Source organism: Physeter macrocephalus, chromosome 14, assembly GCF_002837175.3.
Source record: "Physeter macrocephalus isolate SW-GA chromosome 14, ASM283717v5, whole genome shotgun sequence".
Lineage (NCBI taxonomy): Eukaryota > Metazoa > Chordata > Mammalia > Artiodactyla > Physeteridae > Physeter > Physeter macrocephalus.
In genome coordinates this window covers 93,138,261-93,157,198 of record NC_041227.1, presented here as the reverse complement: position 1 = coordinate 93,157,198, position 18,938 = coordinate 93,138,261, and the positions used below count along the sequence as shown (strand labels likewise).

Here is an 18,938-nt window from a genome sequence, read left to right as displayed (position 1 = left end):
AGAAACAACAGTGATTCCATTGCACAGGAAGTGAAGACTGCCACCTGGCCACTTTGGGCATCTCATGCCTCTGAGTTAACAGGCAAAGAAGGGAGTTACTCTGTTGGGTGGAATGATTGATCCTGACCACCAAGGAGAAATTGGACCACTAGTCAGCATTGACGGTAAGGAAGAGCGTATCTGCAATATTGGAGACCCCTTAGGGAGTCTCTGAGTTATCATACCCTGTGATTAAGGTCAAAGGAAAACTATAATAACCTAGTCCTGGCAGGACTACTAAGGGCCTAGACCCTTCAGGAATGAGGGTTTGAGTCACTCCACAAGGTAAAGAAACACGACCAGCTGAGGTGCTTGCTGAAGTCAAAAGGAATAAAAAAAAGCTAGTAGAAGAAGGTGGTTATAAATACCAGCTATGATCACATGATCAGTTATAGACAAGAGGGCTATATTGTCATGAGTATTTCTTCCTTGTTATGAATATATGTGTGTGTGTTTGTATTTGGCAAACATCTTTGTTCCTTTTATCTCTTATTTCCTTATAATGTAACATAAAATGTATTGACTTTATATTGTAGTATTTAAGTATTGTTAATTTTACATCATCGTACTTAAGTTACGGGATATCAAGGTGAGTAAACATCCTCAACGACTTTACCGTCTCTTATGGGGATGGAATCAGTGCATTTTTGCTTGTATACATGATACTTGTATCATTTTAGGCAGGATTATGATCTTATTATTGTCTTTATTTGGAGAGTAAGTATGGTTTAAGGAGATGCGTATGAGTGCCAAGTTGACAAGGGGTAGACATGTGATGTTTAATTTTATGTGTCAAATTGACTGGGGCGCGGAATACCCAGATATTTTTTTAAATATTTATTTATTTATTTGGTTATGCCAGCTCTTAGTTGTGGCAGGCAGGCTCCTTAGTTGTGGCTTGCAGGCTCCTTAGTTGTGGCATGAGAACTCTTAGTTGCGGCACGTGAACTCTTCGTTGTGGCATGCAGGCGGGATCTAGTTCCCTGACCAGGGATCAAACCCAGGCCCCCTGAATTGGGAACATGGAGTCTTAACCACTGTGCCACCAGGGAAGTCCCGAGTACCCAGATATTTGGTTAAACATTATTCTGGGTGTGTCTGTGAGTGTGTTTCTGGATGAGATTAACATGTAAAACAGTAGACTGAGTAAAGCAGATTGCCTTCCCAATGTGGGTGGGCCTCATCCAATCAGGTGAAGGCCTGGATAGAATAAAAAGTAAGGGAGAATTCACTCTCTCTGCCTGTCTTAGAGCTGGGACATAGGTCTTCCCCTGCCTTTGGACTCAATACAGACTAGAACTTACACCATCAGCTCCCCTGATTTTCCGGTCTTTGGACTCAGACTGGAACTAACTATACCATCAGTTCTTCTGAGTCTCCAGCTTGCTGACTGCAGACCTTGGAACTTCTCAGCCTCCATAATCATGTGAACCAATTCCTTAGAGCAAAACTCTCTCTATATTGGTTCTCTTTCTCTGGAGAGCACAGACTGATACAGTGTACATAGAAATCTCCTTAATTCTTTTCAATGACTAGATTGTATCCCAAATGATGAAGGCGCCATCCTTTAATCCTCCTCATTGATACATAGTTAGGCTCTTTCCAGTTTTCCAGCCTTTTTCTGATTTCACCAGTGTATCAATTATGCTGCTATAACTGAAGACCAAGGAATGTGATTTATGAATCTTAAAGGTGACAAATATGTATTTGTTCTGTGCATGTTTTGTATGACATCATGTGCCTTAGAATGCAGTTTCCCCAAAGAAAAACTGTAGTGTGTAAGTGCTATAAATGTCAGGTATGTTGTGGCTCCTTAACACGTATTTTAAAACAATAATAATTTGCAGAATAGCAGGTCAATTCATGTAACATAACTAGCTAAATACCAGTTGGGACATTTTCTTTAAGTGGGTCTCTTGAACCGCGAACACAGAGAGAGTGCTTTCCATAAGCCAAAGGATGTTGGCTATTCTTTACAGGAAGCCCAGTGAGACTCCTCAGGCTTCATCTTGCAACAAACACCCACTAGAACTATGATTTTGGAATCATTTCCATTGCAAATCCCCTCTTTCCACACTCCTTTAAAAGGCAGCTGCAGTATTTGGCATCTAACCAAGGCCTGCTGCACCAACAATTCTCTAAATTTTATTTATATTTCATGTGCAGTATGTTCAAACTCTCACTTTCCCAGGTGCCAGATGCTGGTTTGGACACACTCCAGTAGAAAGTGCTTTCCTGTCAAACAATAAAAGGAAAATGCTGAACATACCACCTCTTTATACAGACTTGCGTATAGTATACCAAAGTTAAGTACTCTAATGATGACTTCACTATTTCCCCAATTTGCAATCCCGCCTAATTCCCTCCTCACCTCCCTCCACACCAAATACTTTGTCCCTCGTCTTCCATAGGATGCTTATGGTCCTCGTCCATATCTTCAGTGTTCACTTGAAAACGTCAGGGTGTAGGAATCTATCTGTCTCACACGCTTTGGATGGGGCTTGATGTAACCCACCCACGGGTGTTTCAAATATGATTTGGATGAGAAAATAAAACACTTTAACCCACTTTCAGTATTTTAAAAGATATCTAACAACTTAATGTCTGCTATGTTAATAGCTTTTACATGTTTTCACTAAAAAGCGATGCTTTCCATGTGTTGGATAATAATACTGTCCCTGCAGTCGCACAGAATTTTGGCATGACACTAAAAATGAGCTTGGAATTCGCCTTTATCATAGGTTTCTTGCCTGCCTAAAGGCAATCCTCAGTCCAGAGATCCTACTTGTGAAATGAGCAGCAGTGTTAGGTGGATGCTGAGAAAGTGGATATCGTTTCAAGAGGTTGCCAGTCCACTTGTGGCGCCCACCTCCACCTCCACCTCTTTCACCGCTTTATGTGGTAACATTTCACTGAACTGAAAACTAGTACAATTCCATGTTCTATCCCAGAAAACTGGGAACCTTAAGCGTGAAGATTAATGTTTGTGCCAAAAGCTTGCAGTTATAGTCTGAGGTTTAAATGAACTCTTATAAAGCAGGCTATGATTTGTGTGTGTGTGTTTGCGTGTGTGGAAAGCCGCTATAAAATATAAACATTCTGCTTGGCTGCCAGTATCTCGTTTTCTTTTTCACCCTTTCCACTAGATGGCGGTAGATGCCCAAGAAATAACTTGCCAAGGGCTGGTGGAGGGCTGTGAGAGGGGCGTCCCATCCTTTCACTGGGCTGTTGGTAGCTGAGCTGACACACTGTTGTTCCTCTGTTGCGGGTGGGCATGGTGCACATTTTATTTTTTCGACTGTGTGTGTGTCGGAGTGGGCAGGCCGGAAGACTTGCCACAGACCACCTGTTTAATCCAGGTTCTCTCTAAGCATAGGGTAGCGTCTTGCCAGCTGGGGGGAAAAAAAAATCCCTAGAATTTTTCTCAACTATCAACAGATTTAATAGAAGCCACGGAACCGGTTCAGGAAAGCAGCCAGCTTCGATTTAGAGATGCCGTGGCATCTGGTCCCTATATTTGTGGAGATGGAAGAGAGCCAATCGCTGGTGAGGAATGGCCGCGGCGACCTGGGGACTGAAATCCCACAGTGAGACCTGCGATCAACCCACAAGTACTTACGGATTCCCTCCCATGTGCCTAGCACTAGATCAGAATATACACAAGAAATAAAAGAGGTGGCGTCCTCCAGTCCTCTTATAGTTGAGAACACGAAACGTACAGAGAAGTAAGTGCCGAGCAAGACTTAGCCTGATGAAGGCTAAGTGTGAAGAAGATGGTAAATCTTCTGCCAGGGTTGTCTCCTGAGCACTTCGGCCCGGCGCTTCGATTTAGAGATGCCGTGGCATCTGGTCCCTATATTTGTGGAGATGGAAGAGAGCCAATCGCTGGTGAGGAATGGCCGCGGCGACCTGGGGACTGAAATCCCACAGTGAGACCTGCGATCAACCCACAAGTACTTACGGATTCCCTCCCATGTGCCTAGCACTAGATCAGAATATACACAAGAAATAAAAGAGGTGGCGTCCTCCAGTCCTCTTATAGTTGAGAACACGAAACGTACAGAGAAGTAAGTGCCGAGCAAGACTTAGCCTGATGAAGGCTAAGTGTGAAGATGGTAAATCCTCTGCCAGGGTTGTCTCCTGAGCACTTCGGCCACGCGGCGGGAACCCGCGCCCCCTACGCCCTCTGCAGCAGCCAGTGCCTAGGCGGCTAGCACTGCTACAAAGGGGGCGTGGCGTGGGCGTGCCACATGGGCGGGGCTTTCTTTTCCCCAGTGCCCGCCGCCGCCGCCGCAGCCGCCGCCGCCGCCGCCTCCTCTGCCCGCCGCGCGGACCGAGGGAGCGCGGTCGCTGCCGCCTGCCTGCCCGGGTGCCCGCGTGCCCGGGCAGCGGTGGGCCAGGATGTCGGGTTTCCTGGAGGAGCTGCTGGGCGAGAAGCTGGTGACGGGCGGCGGTGAGGAGGTGGACGTGCACTCGCTGGCTGCCCGCGGCATTTCGCTGCTCGGGCTCTACTTCGGCTGTAGCCTGAGCGCCCCCTGCGCGCAGCTCAGCGTCAGCCTGGCCGCCTTCTACGGCCGCCTGCGGGGGGACGCGGCGGCCGGGCCAGGGGCTGGGGCCGGCCCGGGGCCGGGGGCCGGGGCGGCAGCGGAACCCGAGTCGCGGCGCCGCCTGGAGATCGTCTTCGTGTCCTCGGACCAGGACCAGCGGCAGTGGCAGGACTTCGTACGGGACATGCCGTGGTTGGCGCTGCCCTACAAGGAGAAGCACAGGAAGGTAAGCGGCGCCGGCCTCGTCGGCGTCCCCGGCCTGGGTGCGCAGCCCGCGAGCCGGGTCCTCGCCGCCACCCCACCCCCCCGGCGCCCCCTCCTCCGTCGTGCACGAGCTTCCCCTCCTGCCCCTCAGCGTCCCCTGCCTCTGCCCGCCTCCCCGTCCCGGGACCTCGCCGGCTATCGGCAACTCCTCGGTGCCGGTGCCAGGCCGCGCCCGCTGGGGAAGTTTGTAACCCCCGGCACCCCGACTCGCGTCCTGGGGAGTCGAGAGCCCGGTTCCCCCATGGTGGGAAGCCTCGCGTAGGGGGTGGCTGCGCTCGGGGGTCGCGACTCGGTGACCGCCACCCCCAGGCAGAGGCGCGGGGAGGGGCCGCTTCCTTCCCTCAGCGCTAGACTCCCCGCGGATACCTGTGGTGGTGGGGGAGGGCGCTAGCCCCCTACCCATAATGCCTGAACCAGGAAGTTTCCTCTCTTTCCGAGAGAAATCGGCTTTCCTGGGGCTCCCTCCGGCTGTGGCCGGGGACCCGGAGGCCGAGGCTAGGCCGCCAGGCGCCCTTGGCGGGGGGGGTCGGCCGCTGACGGTGGTTTCGGGCGAGAAGGGAGCTCGTTCGTCTGCCTTAGCCTTCTCTCCGCCCCCCCACCCCTACCCCGGGCGGAACTAGTGGCCCCCGGAGAGCCTTTCATTGTCTGGCTGTCCAGCCGTCCTCACCAGATGCTTCTCGGGCACCGGACCAGACCCGTCCGTGCAGCTCTTAGTTGCTTGGTTGGTGGGCCAGTGTTGCCTTGACATCGAATTAAATGCTGAACCGATCCCATAGGTGCAGATTGACCGGAAGAACAAGGATTGGGGGAAATTTATACCTCGCTGTCAACTTCTCATCTCCCGCCGCCCCCGCCCCCCCCCCCGCCGTTTGCTGCTGAAATTAGCTTGGATTTTTGAGTGTGTCTGTTGGATGAAGATGTCTGTTGTAATAAAACGAATTCAGGAAATTTTGCCATGAGTCGAAACAGAAAAAGTTTTGGAGCGCTTTTGCTTAATTAGTATGCCTGATGCAACGTGTGAATCCAGCCCCTTCCTTTCCGGAGGAAACTCTCATTTTATGGAGTGGACAGGAGAAGGGCTCTTCTGGGGGCGTTTAGGGCTGCCATGTGCTGCTTTAATGTGTACAGAATCTTGTTGAGAAGCATGATTTAAACTTAGTGAGAGTAAAAGGCTTAGACTGTGACCCCATATGTCTCGAGTAAATCATCCATGGAAGCAGTGTAAGGTACAGACTTGGTATTTAAAGTATGAAATACAGTTTAACAAATACAGTTTGTAAATTTAACGTTGGAGAAACACGGGCTCACTAACCACACAGAGGCAAAACTTGGCGTTTTAACCACTTTTTAGGTGATCTTGCCCATATTTGATTTATATGGTGCCTGAACATGAATAGCCAGTCCTTTTTTGCTTTGAAACATGGGAATCCTTTGTTTTCCTTGGTGGTGGTTTTTATGATCCTTTTGGGGAGGAGTAATGTCCAGAAAGTGATTTATCAAGAAATATTTTCATTGTTATGTCCATTTTCTGTTGTAGACCAAAGTCCATGTAAAATAATGTCCTTATTGGGCAATACAAATGAATTCTAGCTTTTGCAAACACACAGTGATGGTAAAATGTTACAGACCTAAGGCCTATTGTTGCGTTTTCCTCCACAAGTGGGGGAAATAAATTTGCTTTATAGTAAAAATATGGGGCAAATTGAGATGTTTTGCAAATGCTTAAAGCTTTTTTTCCAAAAAGGAGACTATCTGATATGACATAGGCCGTGCCTAGTTCACTAAGCTCTGGCCAGTCTTTTTATGTGAAAAAAAAGTGGTCTGTGGCTCCAGCCTGGACTTGCTAATTCCACCAGGATGAGAGTCTGGATGACACAGGGCAGAACCTCATTTGAAAATACAGTTCAGATTGCTGGCCCGTGCCCAAACCATGGTGCGTTAGCATCTTAAAAACTTACTTTCGCTCAGAGCTTTTCGGACTCACATTCTATAGTTCACTTTGTCGTCTAAAACAAGTCCAGGGCTTCCCTGGTGGCGCAGTGGTTAAGAATCCGCCTGCCAATTCAGGGAACACGGGTTCGAGCCCTGGTGGGGGAATATCCCACATGCCGAGGAGCCCGTGCGCCACAACTACTGAGCCTGCGCTCTAGAGCCCTGGAGCCACAACTACTGAAGCCCGCGCGCCTAGGGTCCATGCTCTGCAACAAGAAAAGCCACTGCAATGAGAAACCTGTGTACCTCAAAGAAGAGTAGCCCCCGCTCGCCACAACTAGAGAAAGCCCACGAGCGGCAAGGAAGACCCAATGCAGCCAAAAATAAATAAATAAAATAAATAAGTTTATTAAAAAAATAAAACAAGTCCAGTTTTTGAGGAGGTAGTTTCTGCTCCTTGATGTTCATGAATAGGCAACTCAAGATTTGATCCTAGAAATATTCTTATTTGTGGTGATATAACAGGTAAAAGGACTCCAGCTGTGTTTCTTATGGAAAATATAATCTTGGAAATTACAACAGCTGTGTACTCACTTTGGAAGAAACTATTTTCCCTCTTGAAACCAAAGAGATGTAAAACAAATTCCTTTTCTGTAACTTTGAGTTTTTGTCTCTCATTTGAAATTGGGGTGCCTAGAAATCTGTGATCTTGGGATGCCAGTTCTGTGATAACAACAGTGAAAAACCCAGGGCACCCGCGGTTCAGGGTGCTCACTGGCTAGACAGCTTAGCTTCTTGTTGATGGATTCTGTCCATTTTGTTTCACCAACTATAAAAATAGCATTAAAGGAGAGAATTTTGTTTTTACACTGAAGGGAAACCAAAGTTCCAGATTACTAATTTTTTTAAGTTCTCATTAACATTTGTTCTTAAATCCATTGGTGTACTTCCCACAGGGATAACAAAGGATATGGTTCTAATTAGTTATTGGCTGGCATTTCTCTAAAGAAAATTGAAAAATTATGGTAGGGAAAGAAAGTGCAGTGTGTTATTTCTCTTTTTCTTCTTTTATTGATTTCCCCTTTATATAGTGAGAAAGTCTCGGGATGGCTGAGACTTTAAAACTGCGTTTTGCATGGCTCCTCTCACCTTGCTTGGAGCTGAGAGAACACCAAATAACAGGATTCCAGCATCTTTTAAAAAAAAATTCTTTGTGGAAGGTTGTCCTGTTTCTACTTGCTTTAGTGGTTGGTGCAAAAGTAATTGAAGCTTCACTTTTTGCCTTCTAAGTACACACGTATAAAGAGCTGTATAGAAATTGTAATTAGATGATAACAGAACTTTGAGTGCTTTTATGAGAGCCATGTTGTCAGGAAGCATATAATCCTGAAGTTAAGGCAGTTAGATTTGTTTTAATAAGTAGGTTTGTTTTGTGTTTTGTTGATAGGCATTTTTCAGATTTCTGGAGAGAAAATGTGATGAATAGTTGGAAAGTGGTGAAGATTCGGACTTTTAGGATTTGATCTATCCCTTTAGACTAATATGGGTTACTTAGTTGTCAGAACTGGAGAGTTGATCTTTGGGATCTGCTTCAGCATCACAGAGGAAAGCACTGGTTTTGGTCTTAGAGACACAGGGCTTAGCTTTGCCTGGGCTGGATGCCTGATGGAAAACATTTGGTCAGTGTGCGTGCCCTGACATCAAAGGACGCAGTACCACTGGTCTTTTTTAAAATATATATATATATATAAATTTATTTATTTATTTTTGGCTGCGTTGGGTCTACGTTGCTGCTTGTGGGCTTTCTCTAGTTGCAGTGAGCAGAGGCTACTCTTCGTTGTGGTGCTAGGGCTTCTCATTGCAGTGGCTTCTCTTGTTGCAGAGCACGGGTTCTAGGCGTGAGGGCTTCAGTAGTTGTGGCTCGTGGGCTCTAGAGTGCAGGCTCAGTAGTAGTGGCGCACGGGCTTAGTTGCTCTGCGGCATGTGGGATCTTCCCGGACCAAGGATCAAACCCGTGTCCCCTGCACTGGCAGGTGGATTCTTAACCACTGCGCCACCAGAGAAGTCCAGTATTGCTGGTGTTGATCTGGACAGGTTTGGTGGGCTCTGGCTTGGTCCCAGAACTTCCTGCCCCACAGAAAGGGGATGAGAAAGAGCAGGAGAGTGGCAGAGTTAGGGGCTCTGGTCTAGTATCTCTGGTCCACGTGCTCCGGCCAGGGGAAGTGGTATCTTCCTGTTCCCCGCCAGGGTTGTTTGCTCTGGGTGATTCTGGTTCAGACTAAATGAGAGGCTTGGCCTAGAATTCACCTGAATCACTTTGGCTCTTTGGATGGGGTGAGATTTGGTACCAGCTCCAACAGTCTTACAGCTCTATCTCTCCCAGTGCTTTCTCCCTCAATCCAAATACCCTAGCCGCTAAGAGAATGATTTCTACAACACTGACAAATGACTTTCAAGGTGGTAAAAGATGGCAAAAAGGCACTGCTTTGAATATTGGCGTTTTCTGCCTTCCACATAAGGAGCCTGGACCAGCCAGGACAGGCTCCCTCTGTTGACTGTGTTTCCAGGACTTGGATCCATCTAATAAAAGACAACAGTGTGATTAAAGTAATAAGAGCAATTTTCCTTGAGAGGCTTTTTCCTCATTCCATTATTTGTAATGTATTTTTTAATCTCATTTTTCTTCTCTGTATAATGAAGCTGTCTAGTGTAGTGGCTGAAAATACAGACTCTTGTCCTTTAGATCCTGGCTCTGCCATTTATTAGCTGTGTGACCTTGTTCAAGTTATCCTGCCTCTCTGTGTCTCAGGTTCCTCACCTATAAAATGGAGATGACAACAGCACCTGCCTTACAGCATTGTTGTAAAGACTACACAAGATAATATACACGTGCCTGGCATATAGTACGTGCTCAATAAGTGCTAGCAATTATTATTTGTTAATAAATGACCATGAACTTCAGTAATTCGTTTCATAGTGTGAGCCTTTGGAATATATCACAGTACAGAATTGCAAAACTGTTATGAGGCGTATTTTTAACTTTTCGAACAAATGACTTTTATAAGCATACAAGGGGATATGAGCAAGGAGTTGAAAGAATTGCCCTAGAAGAGCTTACAATCGAGGAGAAACATCTAGAAAAATGAAAAGCAAATGAAGGGCTTCCCTGGTGGCACAGTGGTTGAGAATCCACCTGCCAATGCAGGGGACGTGGGTTCGAGCCCTGGTCTGGGAAGATCCCACATGCCATGGAGCAGCTGGGCCCGTGAGCCACAACTACTGAGCCTGCGCATCTGGAGCCTGTGCTCCACAACAAGAGAGGCTGCGACAGTGAGAGGCCCGCGCATCACGATGAAGAGTGGCCCCCGCTTGCCGCAACTAGAGAAAGCCCTCGCACGGAAACCAAGATCCAACACAGCCAAAAATAAATAAATAAATAAAATACGAAAAAAAAAGCAAATGAATATAACAAACATCGTTCCTTAAAGTACTGATAGTACTGATATTTACTGAGCTTCATACTTATATTTGCCAGTGAAACTTGAGACAGCAAATCAGGGAAGCCAGGCATGATAAAGGAGAACAGCTTTCAGATGATGGGGCACTCTTCTTGAGAGAGATTAATTACTTACTTGGGTGATCGTTTCTGTGGTTTGCCAAAGCCATCAGGCATGTCTTCTCCTGCTCAAATCTGGGCGGCGTGGGGGTTGCAGGATTGCTGCTCTTTCGCGTGGGAAATGGACGGTGCCTGCTCTGGTCTCCGTAGAAGCCTCACCCCCCTAAGACGGAGCCGTCTCCCTTCCCAGCTCTGGAATGTTGTAGGATAGGTTTGTTCAGACCTGTCGCCATTTGCGGATTTAATACTTGTCTTCTAGTTAGCGGCTCAGGCCTGACGGACCAGCTGTCCACAGCTTTTGCTGATCCATTTGTCTCCTGATATGGGTTGGGATATGAACCAGAGCGCAAAGGAAAGCAGTGGATTTTGAGGTTAGGGTCATTGATTTCATTTACCCATTTCCTCCGCCCCTACCCCCTTTTTATCACTGTTCCTTGTGGTTTGAGGCCTTGTTTTAATACCTGTGCAAATTGGAGAAAGAAGGCTTTGTGTTGTATACCGCTGTGGTGGGGGGTGAACAAGTCCCTCAGGTGGGGGGATGGCCGGGGGCGGGGCTTCTTCTTTATTTACTGTTAGGACCTGGGACCCCAGGGTTCCAGCTTGCCCCATTCTGAACTAGTCTGGGCTCCTTACTGCACGATTTTGTTTCGGGGGAGAGTGTAAGCTTGGCATAGGATGTGTTCTTTTTTCGTGTTCTGAATCCCCAGTGGTGCTCACTGTTAACCGCCGGGGTGCTTAGGTTTCTGTATTTCATTAATTTATCATTATACTTATTCATAGACACTCAAAGAAAATGGCTATGAATTTAGAATCTTTTTGCTGATCCTGACTTTTATGAAGCTCTTGCATACCGTTGCTTTACATCTTGCCATTATTTAAAAAGTGGGTAAGAGTTCTTTAGTCTCAGGAGTCATCCTTGATTCTCTTCCACTCCTCACATCTAAAAGGCACTGAGGGGCTTCCCTGATGGCGCAGTGGTTAAGAATCCGCCTGCCAACGCAGCGGACCCGGGTTTGAGCCCTGGTCCGGGAAGATCCCACATGCCGCGGAGCAACTAAGCCCGTGCGCCACAACTACGGAGCCTGTGCTCTAGAGCCTGCGAGCCATAACTACTGAGCCTGCGCTCTGGAGCCCGTGCTCCACAACAAGAGAAGCCACTGCAATGAGAAGCCAGCGCACCGCAACGAAGAGTAGCCCCCGCTCGCCCCAACTAGAGAAAGCCCGCGTGCAGCAACAAAGACCCAACACAGCCAAAAATAAATAAATTAATTAAATTAATTAAAAAATAAAAAAATAAAAGGCACTGAGCCCTGTTGATCTCCTTAACAGTTCTCAACTCTGACCCCTTCTCTCCATTCCTACCATCACTGCTTGAGTTCATATCTCATCTGGACCACAGCAGCCTCCTCCATGGGCTCTTTGCTTCCAATGCTGACCCCTGATTCTCAAGACTAGAGCTTCTCAAACTGTGTGTAATCAAGGATCAGTTTGCTTTTGTTGTGTTAATTTCCAGTCAGTCACACACCCATATGTGGCCCTATTATACAGGACTACTGTACATCTTGAACCACATACAACTCCCCACTGGGTTGACAACACACAGACTGGTCTCTGTCCTGTTCAACAGGATGAGACCATTGGTCACAAGCTTGGATGTTGCTGGAATGTTGAGCTGCTGTAAACAATTCTAGGTGCTCACTCTCCATTTCGGTACCTGTCATGGACCAGTAACAAAACTGATGGATAACTACTGGGCTACAGACCCACCTTGAGCAGTACTGCTCTGGACTGTTTCCAGAATGGAATGACAAGTTCAAAAACACAACTTTGGGGCTTCCCTGGTGGCGCAGTTGTTGAGAGTCCGCCTGCCGATGCAGGGGACACGGGTTTGTGCCCCGGTCTGGGAAGATCCCACATGCCGCGGAGCGGCTGGGCCCGTGAGCCTTGGCCGCTGAGCCTGCGCGTCTGGAGCCTGTGCTCCACAACGGGAGAGGCCACAACAGTGAGAGGCCCACGTACCGCAAAAAAAAAAACAAACACAACTTTGATCTTGTCATTCTCCTGCTTAAGAATTTTTCAGTACTTCTTCATAGCCTCTGGGGTCAAGTCCAAACTCTAAAGCGTGGTCCCCGACTATTCTCCTGCCTCTTCTCCCACCTGGGCAGTGTCCTCTCTCCTCCTACCTGGCTGAGTTTGGATCTCTCTAAAATCAGTCCTGGTTTCCCTGCTCTAAGAAGCTTTCCTGTCTCTTTCCTCTCTAGGTGGGATGCTTTTGTGAACGTCCATAGATGGAGTACATAGATGTCTTAGCACTTAGCCTTTTGTGATTTTTTTTTTTTTTTTTTTTTGGTCTTTTTCATTTGACTTTAAGCTCCTTGAGGACAGAAGCCAGCCAAAGGGAGAGGAAGATAATCAGTGTTTTGGTGCTGACAATCGGATAATATGGTCACAGAAAGCAGGCGTGTGACTTTTAGATTTGTAACTTGAAAGCACGGTAGTTTCCACATCGTGTGAGTTGGAATGTGCACTTTCACTGGTACTTAGCTCGATTTTAACATTTAATATTAGAGTTGGGCCCTAATTGAATTGTATAATTGTGTATACCCACAGTATGTGGCTGTTTTTGTTTCTTAATGAGCGCTTTCAAGAGTACTTCCATGAGCGAGTGAATGTGTAACTCCGTTGCCCCGTAATTCTGTGCTCAAAAATAGAAAAAGACTCGCCTCTCCATTTTTGAAACGTCAGAAATCTTAGTCAGTGGGCTTCCCTGGTGGCGCAGTGGTTGAGAGTCCGCCTGCCGATGCAGGGGACACAGGTTCGTGCCCCGGTCCGGGAAGATCCCACATGCCGCGGAGCGGCTAGGTCTGTGAGCCATGGCCGCTGAGCCTGCGCGTCCGGAGCCTGTGCTCCGCAACGGGAGAGGCCACAACAGCGAGAGGCCCGTGTACCGCAAAAAAAAAAACCTTAGTTAAAAGCTGCAGGCCTATCATTCCATGCTTTTATATTTCCTAAATAGTTTGTGTTTCTCTAGCATCTTTCTTCCAAGGAACTCAAGCTGCATGCATATTATGTCTTCCAGCAACTAATCATCAGTAGCTATTAAGCATTTTAGTTTTTCAAAGTATATTTGAGTTGGAGAATTGATTCAAAGAGAACCAATTATTAGATCAGGGTCTCAGTGTTGGAAGAAAGGGCTCAGCTGAACTCTCTTAAATTCACCTTGGTCCTTTCTGTTCAAGAAATTGGATCTTAAAAAATGTGCACATCAAACATTCTCCAGGGAAGAGGAGGGAGCCGAAACTTCTCTTTTCAACAAATCACTTTCTGAGTGGATTCACTCTAGATAGACTCTGAAATAAGATAGAGATAGTTTAACCGCTTAAAACATTTGCTGTTGCTGGGAAGACAGGAGAACCAGAACGTCTTTTCTGTTGCTGCCTTTCCGTGGTGGTGGTTTCTCAGGGCCTTTTAATCATTTGGCTTTTTTTATATCAGCCAGTGAAGTGTCCCCAACTCCCCTTCATCCTATGCAAAGCCTTGGGGCTGCTTTCGTGCTTTTGTTCAGAGACAAAATTGAACTTCAGGTATCCTGCCGAGATCCTAGGACTAAATCAGTCCTCCCTTTTATGAGGTTTTCAGAAACTGCTGTTCTAACTTCCAGTGAAATCGCAAACATGTGCTTTCTGCTTTATGACAAGTAAGAAGTATAGTAATTGAAAGTTGCTTGAGTGCTGTTATTCTGTAGTGAAACCCTGTAATGGAAACTTTTGTTCTGTGGCATCTGTGATTAAATGCAAACATAAATTTTCTGCTGCTTGCTGGTCATATAACTCTTGGACCAGATATACAATGGATTTTTGTATGAACTACACCTCAGAAAACCCTTTTTAAAAAACAATTTAAGCTTAAAGTTCAGCATTCCTTTCTAGTACATCTATCACCCACTCCCCTTCAGACTATTTTGAGACCCCAGTTATAGGTAAATTCAAGTAATATTTCTATAGTTAATAAATGCTTTTATCTTGTATCATTGTTGAGTAGTCATAAAATAGGGTGTGGTAGGGCTTCCCTGGTGGCGCAGTGGTTGAGAGTCCGCCTGCCTGATGCAGGAGACGCGGGTTTGTGCCCTGGTCCGGGAAGATCCCACATGCCGTGGAGCGGCTGGGCCCGTGAGCCGTGGCCGCTGAGCCTGTGCTCCGCAATGGGAGAGGCCACGGCAGTGAGAGGCCCGCGTACCACAAAAAAAAAAAAAAAAAAAAGTAGGGTGTGGTAAGTTTTGCTGTTCTAGGGATAGAATTTCCCTCTTTGTTTTCCTAGGAGAATTTTATCCACATGAATCGGTTTTTTACAGTTTTTTGTTTTGTCTTTTTTGGTCAGTATCCCTGGGATGAAAATCTGAATGGATTGAGTGTGCTTAAAATCAGAAGATGCTGCCTTTTTTCCCCGTTGTACGTGATCAGGTCAAGACAGTTTTCTTTTGCTCGTGGTGGCTCACAGCACAGCTGCCTCATCTGTTACTCATTTTTTAGGGTTTGATGTGAAATATAAAGACTGGGCAGAACAACGTGCAATAGGCATAATCACAGTGTTGCCCTCTGAGCTCTGAATGGCAGTGGATGTGGGTCTGAGAGCAGCCTTTTTTCACCTTTGGGTACATGCTTGACTGCAACTTAGAAAAGTGTTTAAACCCACAGACCTTCAAAAATACCCCATTATAAGTGGATATTTAAAATCTGTTGCACAGTGCATAAGAGTATGGACTCTGGATCAAGTTTCCTGGATTTGAATCCTGTCTCTGTCACTCTCTAGCAATGTGACTGTGACGCAAATTACCTAACTTGTGTTTCTCTTAAGTTTCTGGTCAGTAAAATGGAGATAATAGTATCTACCTTATAGGGTTGTATTGTTAAGGAGTAAATGAGTTAATATTTGAAAATTGTTTAGAACAGTGCCTGGTACATAGTGCCACTGGAATGTGTACCCAGGTGCTTGGTTATGCCATTCCTTTTTTTTTTTTTTGCGGTACGCGGGCCTCTTACTGTTGTGGCCTCTCCCGTTGTGGAGCACAGGCTCCGGACGCGCAGGCTCAGCGGCCATGGCTCACGGGCCCAGCCGCTCCCGTGGCATGTGGGATCTTCCCGGACCGGGGCACGAACCCGTGTCCCCTGCATCGGCAGGCGGACTCTCAACCACTGCGCCACCAGGGAAGCCCTCCATTTTTTTTTAAAGATTTAATTTTTATTTATTTTTGGCTGCGTTGGGTCTTCGTTGCTGCACGCGGGCTTTCTCTAGTTGCGGCGAGTGGGGGCTACTCTTCGTTGCGGTGTGCTGGCTTCTCATTGCGGTGGCTTTTCTTGTTTCGGAGCACGGGCTCTAGGCACATAGGCTTCAGTAGCTGTGGTGCACGGGCTTAGTTGCTATGCGGCATGTGGGATCTTCCTGGCCCAGAGATGAAACCTGTGTCCCCTGCATTGGCAGGTGGATTCTTATCCACTGCACCACTAGGGAAGTCCCTCCATTAAATTAAAAAAAAAAAGATTTAGTTTATTTAATTTATTTGGCTGCACCGGGTTTTAGTTGCGGCACGTGGGGTCTTCGTGGCCGTGTGCGGGATCTTTAGTTGCGGCATGCAGGATCTAGTTCCCTGACCAGGGATGGAACACGGGGTCTCCCCTGCATTGTCAGCGTGGAGTTTTAACTGCTGGACCACCAGGGAAGTCCCCATTCCATTTTTTTAAATGGTTATTCAGGTTAGAGGAGAGAAGAATTCTCAGCTTTTTCCTTTCTTTGTATCCCCTTTACCTTCAACACCTGGCTCTTTGCTTCTAATGGCCTATCACGTAATCTGGTGTCTCTTCAGTTTCTTACTAGGACTATAATCATTCTTTGTCAGCTGTTGACGTGATGACATATCCGTGTCTTTGAATGTGGGTATGATTCTAGACTATCTCTTTGACTAATTGAATGCTCACTTTTACTAAGTGGCTTCTATTTTCACTTTTGAGCTGGGAGAGGAGAGGGGAGAGATACTGGTCTGTGCCTATTCCTCCTGCCATTTATTTTTTTTTTTACCTTTTTATTATGGAAAACTTCAAACACCACACAGGTGGGGAAAATAGTATAGGGAACCCCCATGCACCCAGCGCCCAGACACAACAATCAACTCAGGGACACCCACTGCCCCCACCCCTCACTGGATTACTTTGAAGTCACTCCCAGACATCATATCACTTCCTTCTTAAACATTTCACTAAGTAACCCTTTAAAAAAAAATAACCACAACATCATATCATACCTTAAAAATCTAATAATTCCTTCATATCAGCATATATCCAGCCAGTATTTCAATTTCCTTGATTGTCTCATGATTTTTTTTTTGTTGTTACAGTTCATTTGTTTGAATCCAAATAAGCTCTCCACTTTGCATTTGGTACCTATATCTCAAATCTTTCCACCTTCTCCTGACCATTTATTTGTTGTTCCCTTTGATTTAAATTGTCTTTGTCTCTGGGTCTGTCTACTTGCCACATTCCCAACCTTTTCTTAGCTGTATTTCCCTCTTTATCTAGGTCTGTGGAATATTGAGTACTAGGTTCAAAAGGGTCCTAGCCTCCTGTATCTGAGAAGTCCAGGTGGGGGGCGGGGGGCCCTTGTGGGCACAGGTGGTTCTGAGGCTGACAGTCACATTGCACAGTGTTAATTCACAGACCTTTTGGTCAACAAAACTCCAAAGTCTTTTTCACCAATCTTTTTTTTTTTTAATTAATTAATTTTATTTTATTTTTATATTTGTCTGCGTTGGGTCTTCGTTGCTGCGTGCCGGCTTTCTATAGTTGTGGCGAGTGGGCTCTAGAGCGCAGGCTCAGTAGTTGTGCCGCAGGGGCTTAGTTGCTCCGCGGCATGTGGGATCTTCCCGGACCAGGGCTCGAACCCGTGTCCCCTGCGTTGGCAGGCGGATTCTTAACCACTGCGCCACCAGGGAAGTCCTCACGAATCTTAATACCTGAACAAATGATAACAGAGTCCCAAATATTGTGTCTGTCACCTTTAAGAATCAGTTTCTTGAGATTTGATGAGTTTTTGCAGTCTGTTGAAATATTTTTTATGCCTGTGTGGTCATCCACTGTGATCATAGCCCCTTCTGGACCTTGAACTATGTGATCCCTTCCAGACCTTGTCTATGTCTGGCGATGGAGTCCCAGGACACATGGCTAGGGGCTTCCTCTGGGCTAATAGTGGTCTGTTGGTTAGTTGTTCAACCAACTTCAAATTCAGCCAGTTCTAAATCTGCCTAATTGTATCATTATTCCAGCCCACGTTTCTCCATCTGGTTAACATGTTTATCCTAGGAGACCTTAACAGGTAGCTTGCTATAACTTAGATATTTGCTGTTTCCCTTTCGAGGGAAGATAGTCTGCAGTGCTTTGTGTTTGGTGAGCCCATGCTTGCTTCTAAATTGGTCACTTCTTTTCCGAAGTGTTTAGTAACTGATAACCTGCAAGGGTTTACTTAAGGGCCGATGTCAACTTCACCAACCTGTAGTTTGTAGAATCTACCTGTTTCTGAGCTTTTGAAAATGGATATTCCATCTGTTGGTTGCAGTTAGCTGATATAATGTGCACATTTTCTCCCCCTCTGATGTAATTCATACCTTATAGGAAGAGTTGCTAGGTCATCTGGGTATCCGTGGAGCGATGGTACATTTGTTTCCTGTGGCAGATCCTGTAGGAATAGCTGAGGCCAGACACCTCCAACAGCTGGTGTGTAGTTGAAAAAGCTTGATTTGTCCAGGAGGCCCAGATCCTGCGCTTTCTGAAGGCTGCCTGGCAATAGTGGCTGCCTTGTCCCCATCCCAACACCCTCCACCCCCCACCGTCTCATTAGGGCACTAATAGAGCCTGAGGGAGTCTTTTCTGTAATGCCACCTCTCCCCATCAGGCGCAGGCAGGAGGAGACTCGGCTGGCTAATTAAGTGTGGCATTTTGTTTCAAAATGAGCAAGAGACAGTAACTAGCGACAGAGCAACCCAGCGTACTTGTGCGGATGGATTTTTCTTAATATTTGGCTTTTTAGGATGAATTAACCCATTTATTTTGAACAATTTACCTTGTTTTAAAATGCATTTGCTTTCTTGCCCAAGTGTATTTGCCCATTTACGATTACACGTGAATCTGTAATGTGCTTTACAACTCGGCACCTAAGAATTCTGACATTTCAAATGTTAGGCACGAAGATGAATTGGAATTAAATGCCTAAAACACTTTCCTGGTGGAAATCACTTGCCTAAATTTGCAGAAGGTCGCTGGCTTCAGCCCTTGGATGCATTGTTTTAAGCTTTTACAAATGTTCTTAAGAGTAAAATACTACTTAATGCCACTTGAACGTATTCTCTTTCATTTGGATTTGTGGAAAGTATTAATTTGCAGGGACTGTGGTGTGGAACACTCTAGTTTTTTTTTTTTTTTTTTTTTTTTTTTTTTTTTTGCGTTTTATACAGCAGGTTCTTATTAGTTATTTATTTTATACATATTGTTGTATAC

At 46.1% G+C, this 18,938-nt stretch overlaps 1 protein-coding gene across 7 annotated transcripts in view; it reads left to right on the top strand.

Moving 5' to 3' along the window:
• Positions 1–4,346: 4,346 nt before the first annotated feature.
• The window catches only part of LOC114487815 (nucleoredoxin-like), an 82,640-nt gene continuing 68,048 nt past the window's right edge, over positions 4,347–18,938 (top strand). For 6 of the 7 annotated variants that reach the window (XR_008619411.1, XM_028500012.2, XM_028500014.2 and 3 more), the window contains exon 1: positions 4,347–4,812. Coding sequence is in view for 6 of the 7 variants with exons in the window: in XM_028500012.2 (XP_028355813.1) it covers positions 4,441–4,812 (372 nt within the window). In the remaining variant the exon portion in view is untranslated. Of the gene's footprint in view, positions 4,813–5,626; positions 8,742–18,938 lie in introns of those variants that run through there. The other variant, XM_028500010.2, reaches the window with a different exon arrangement.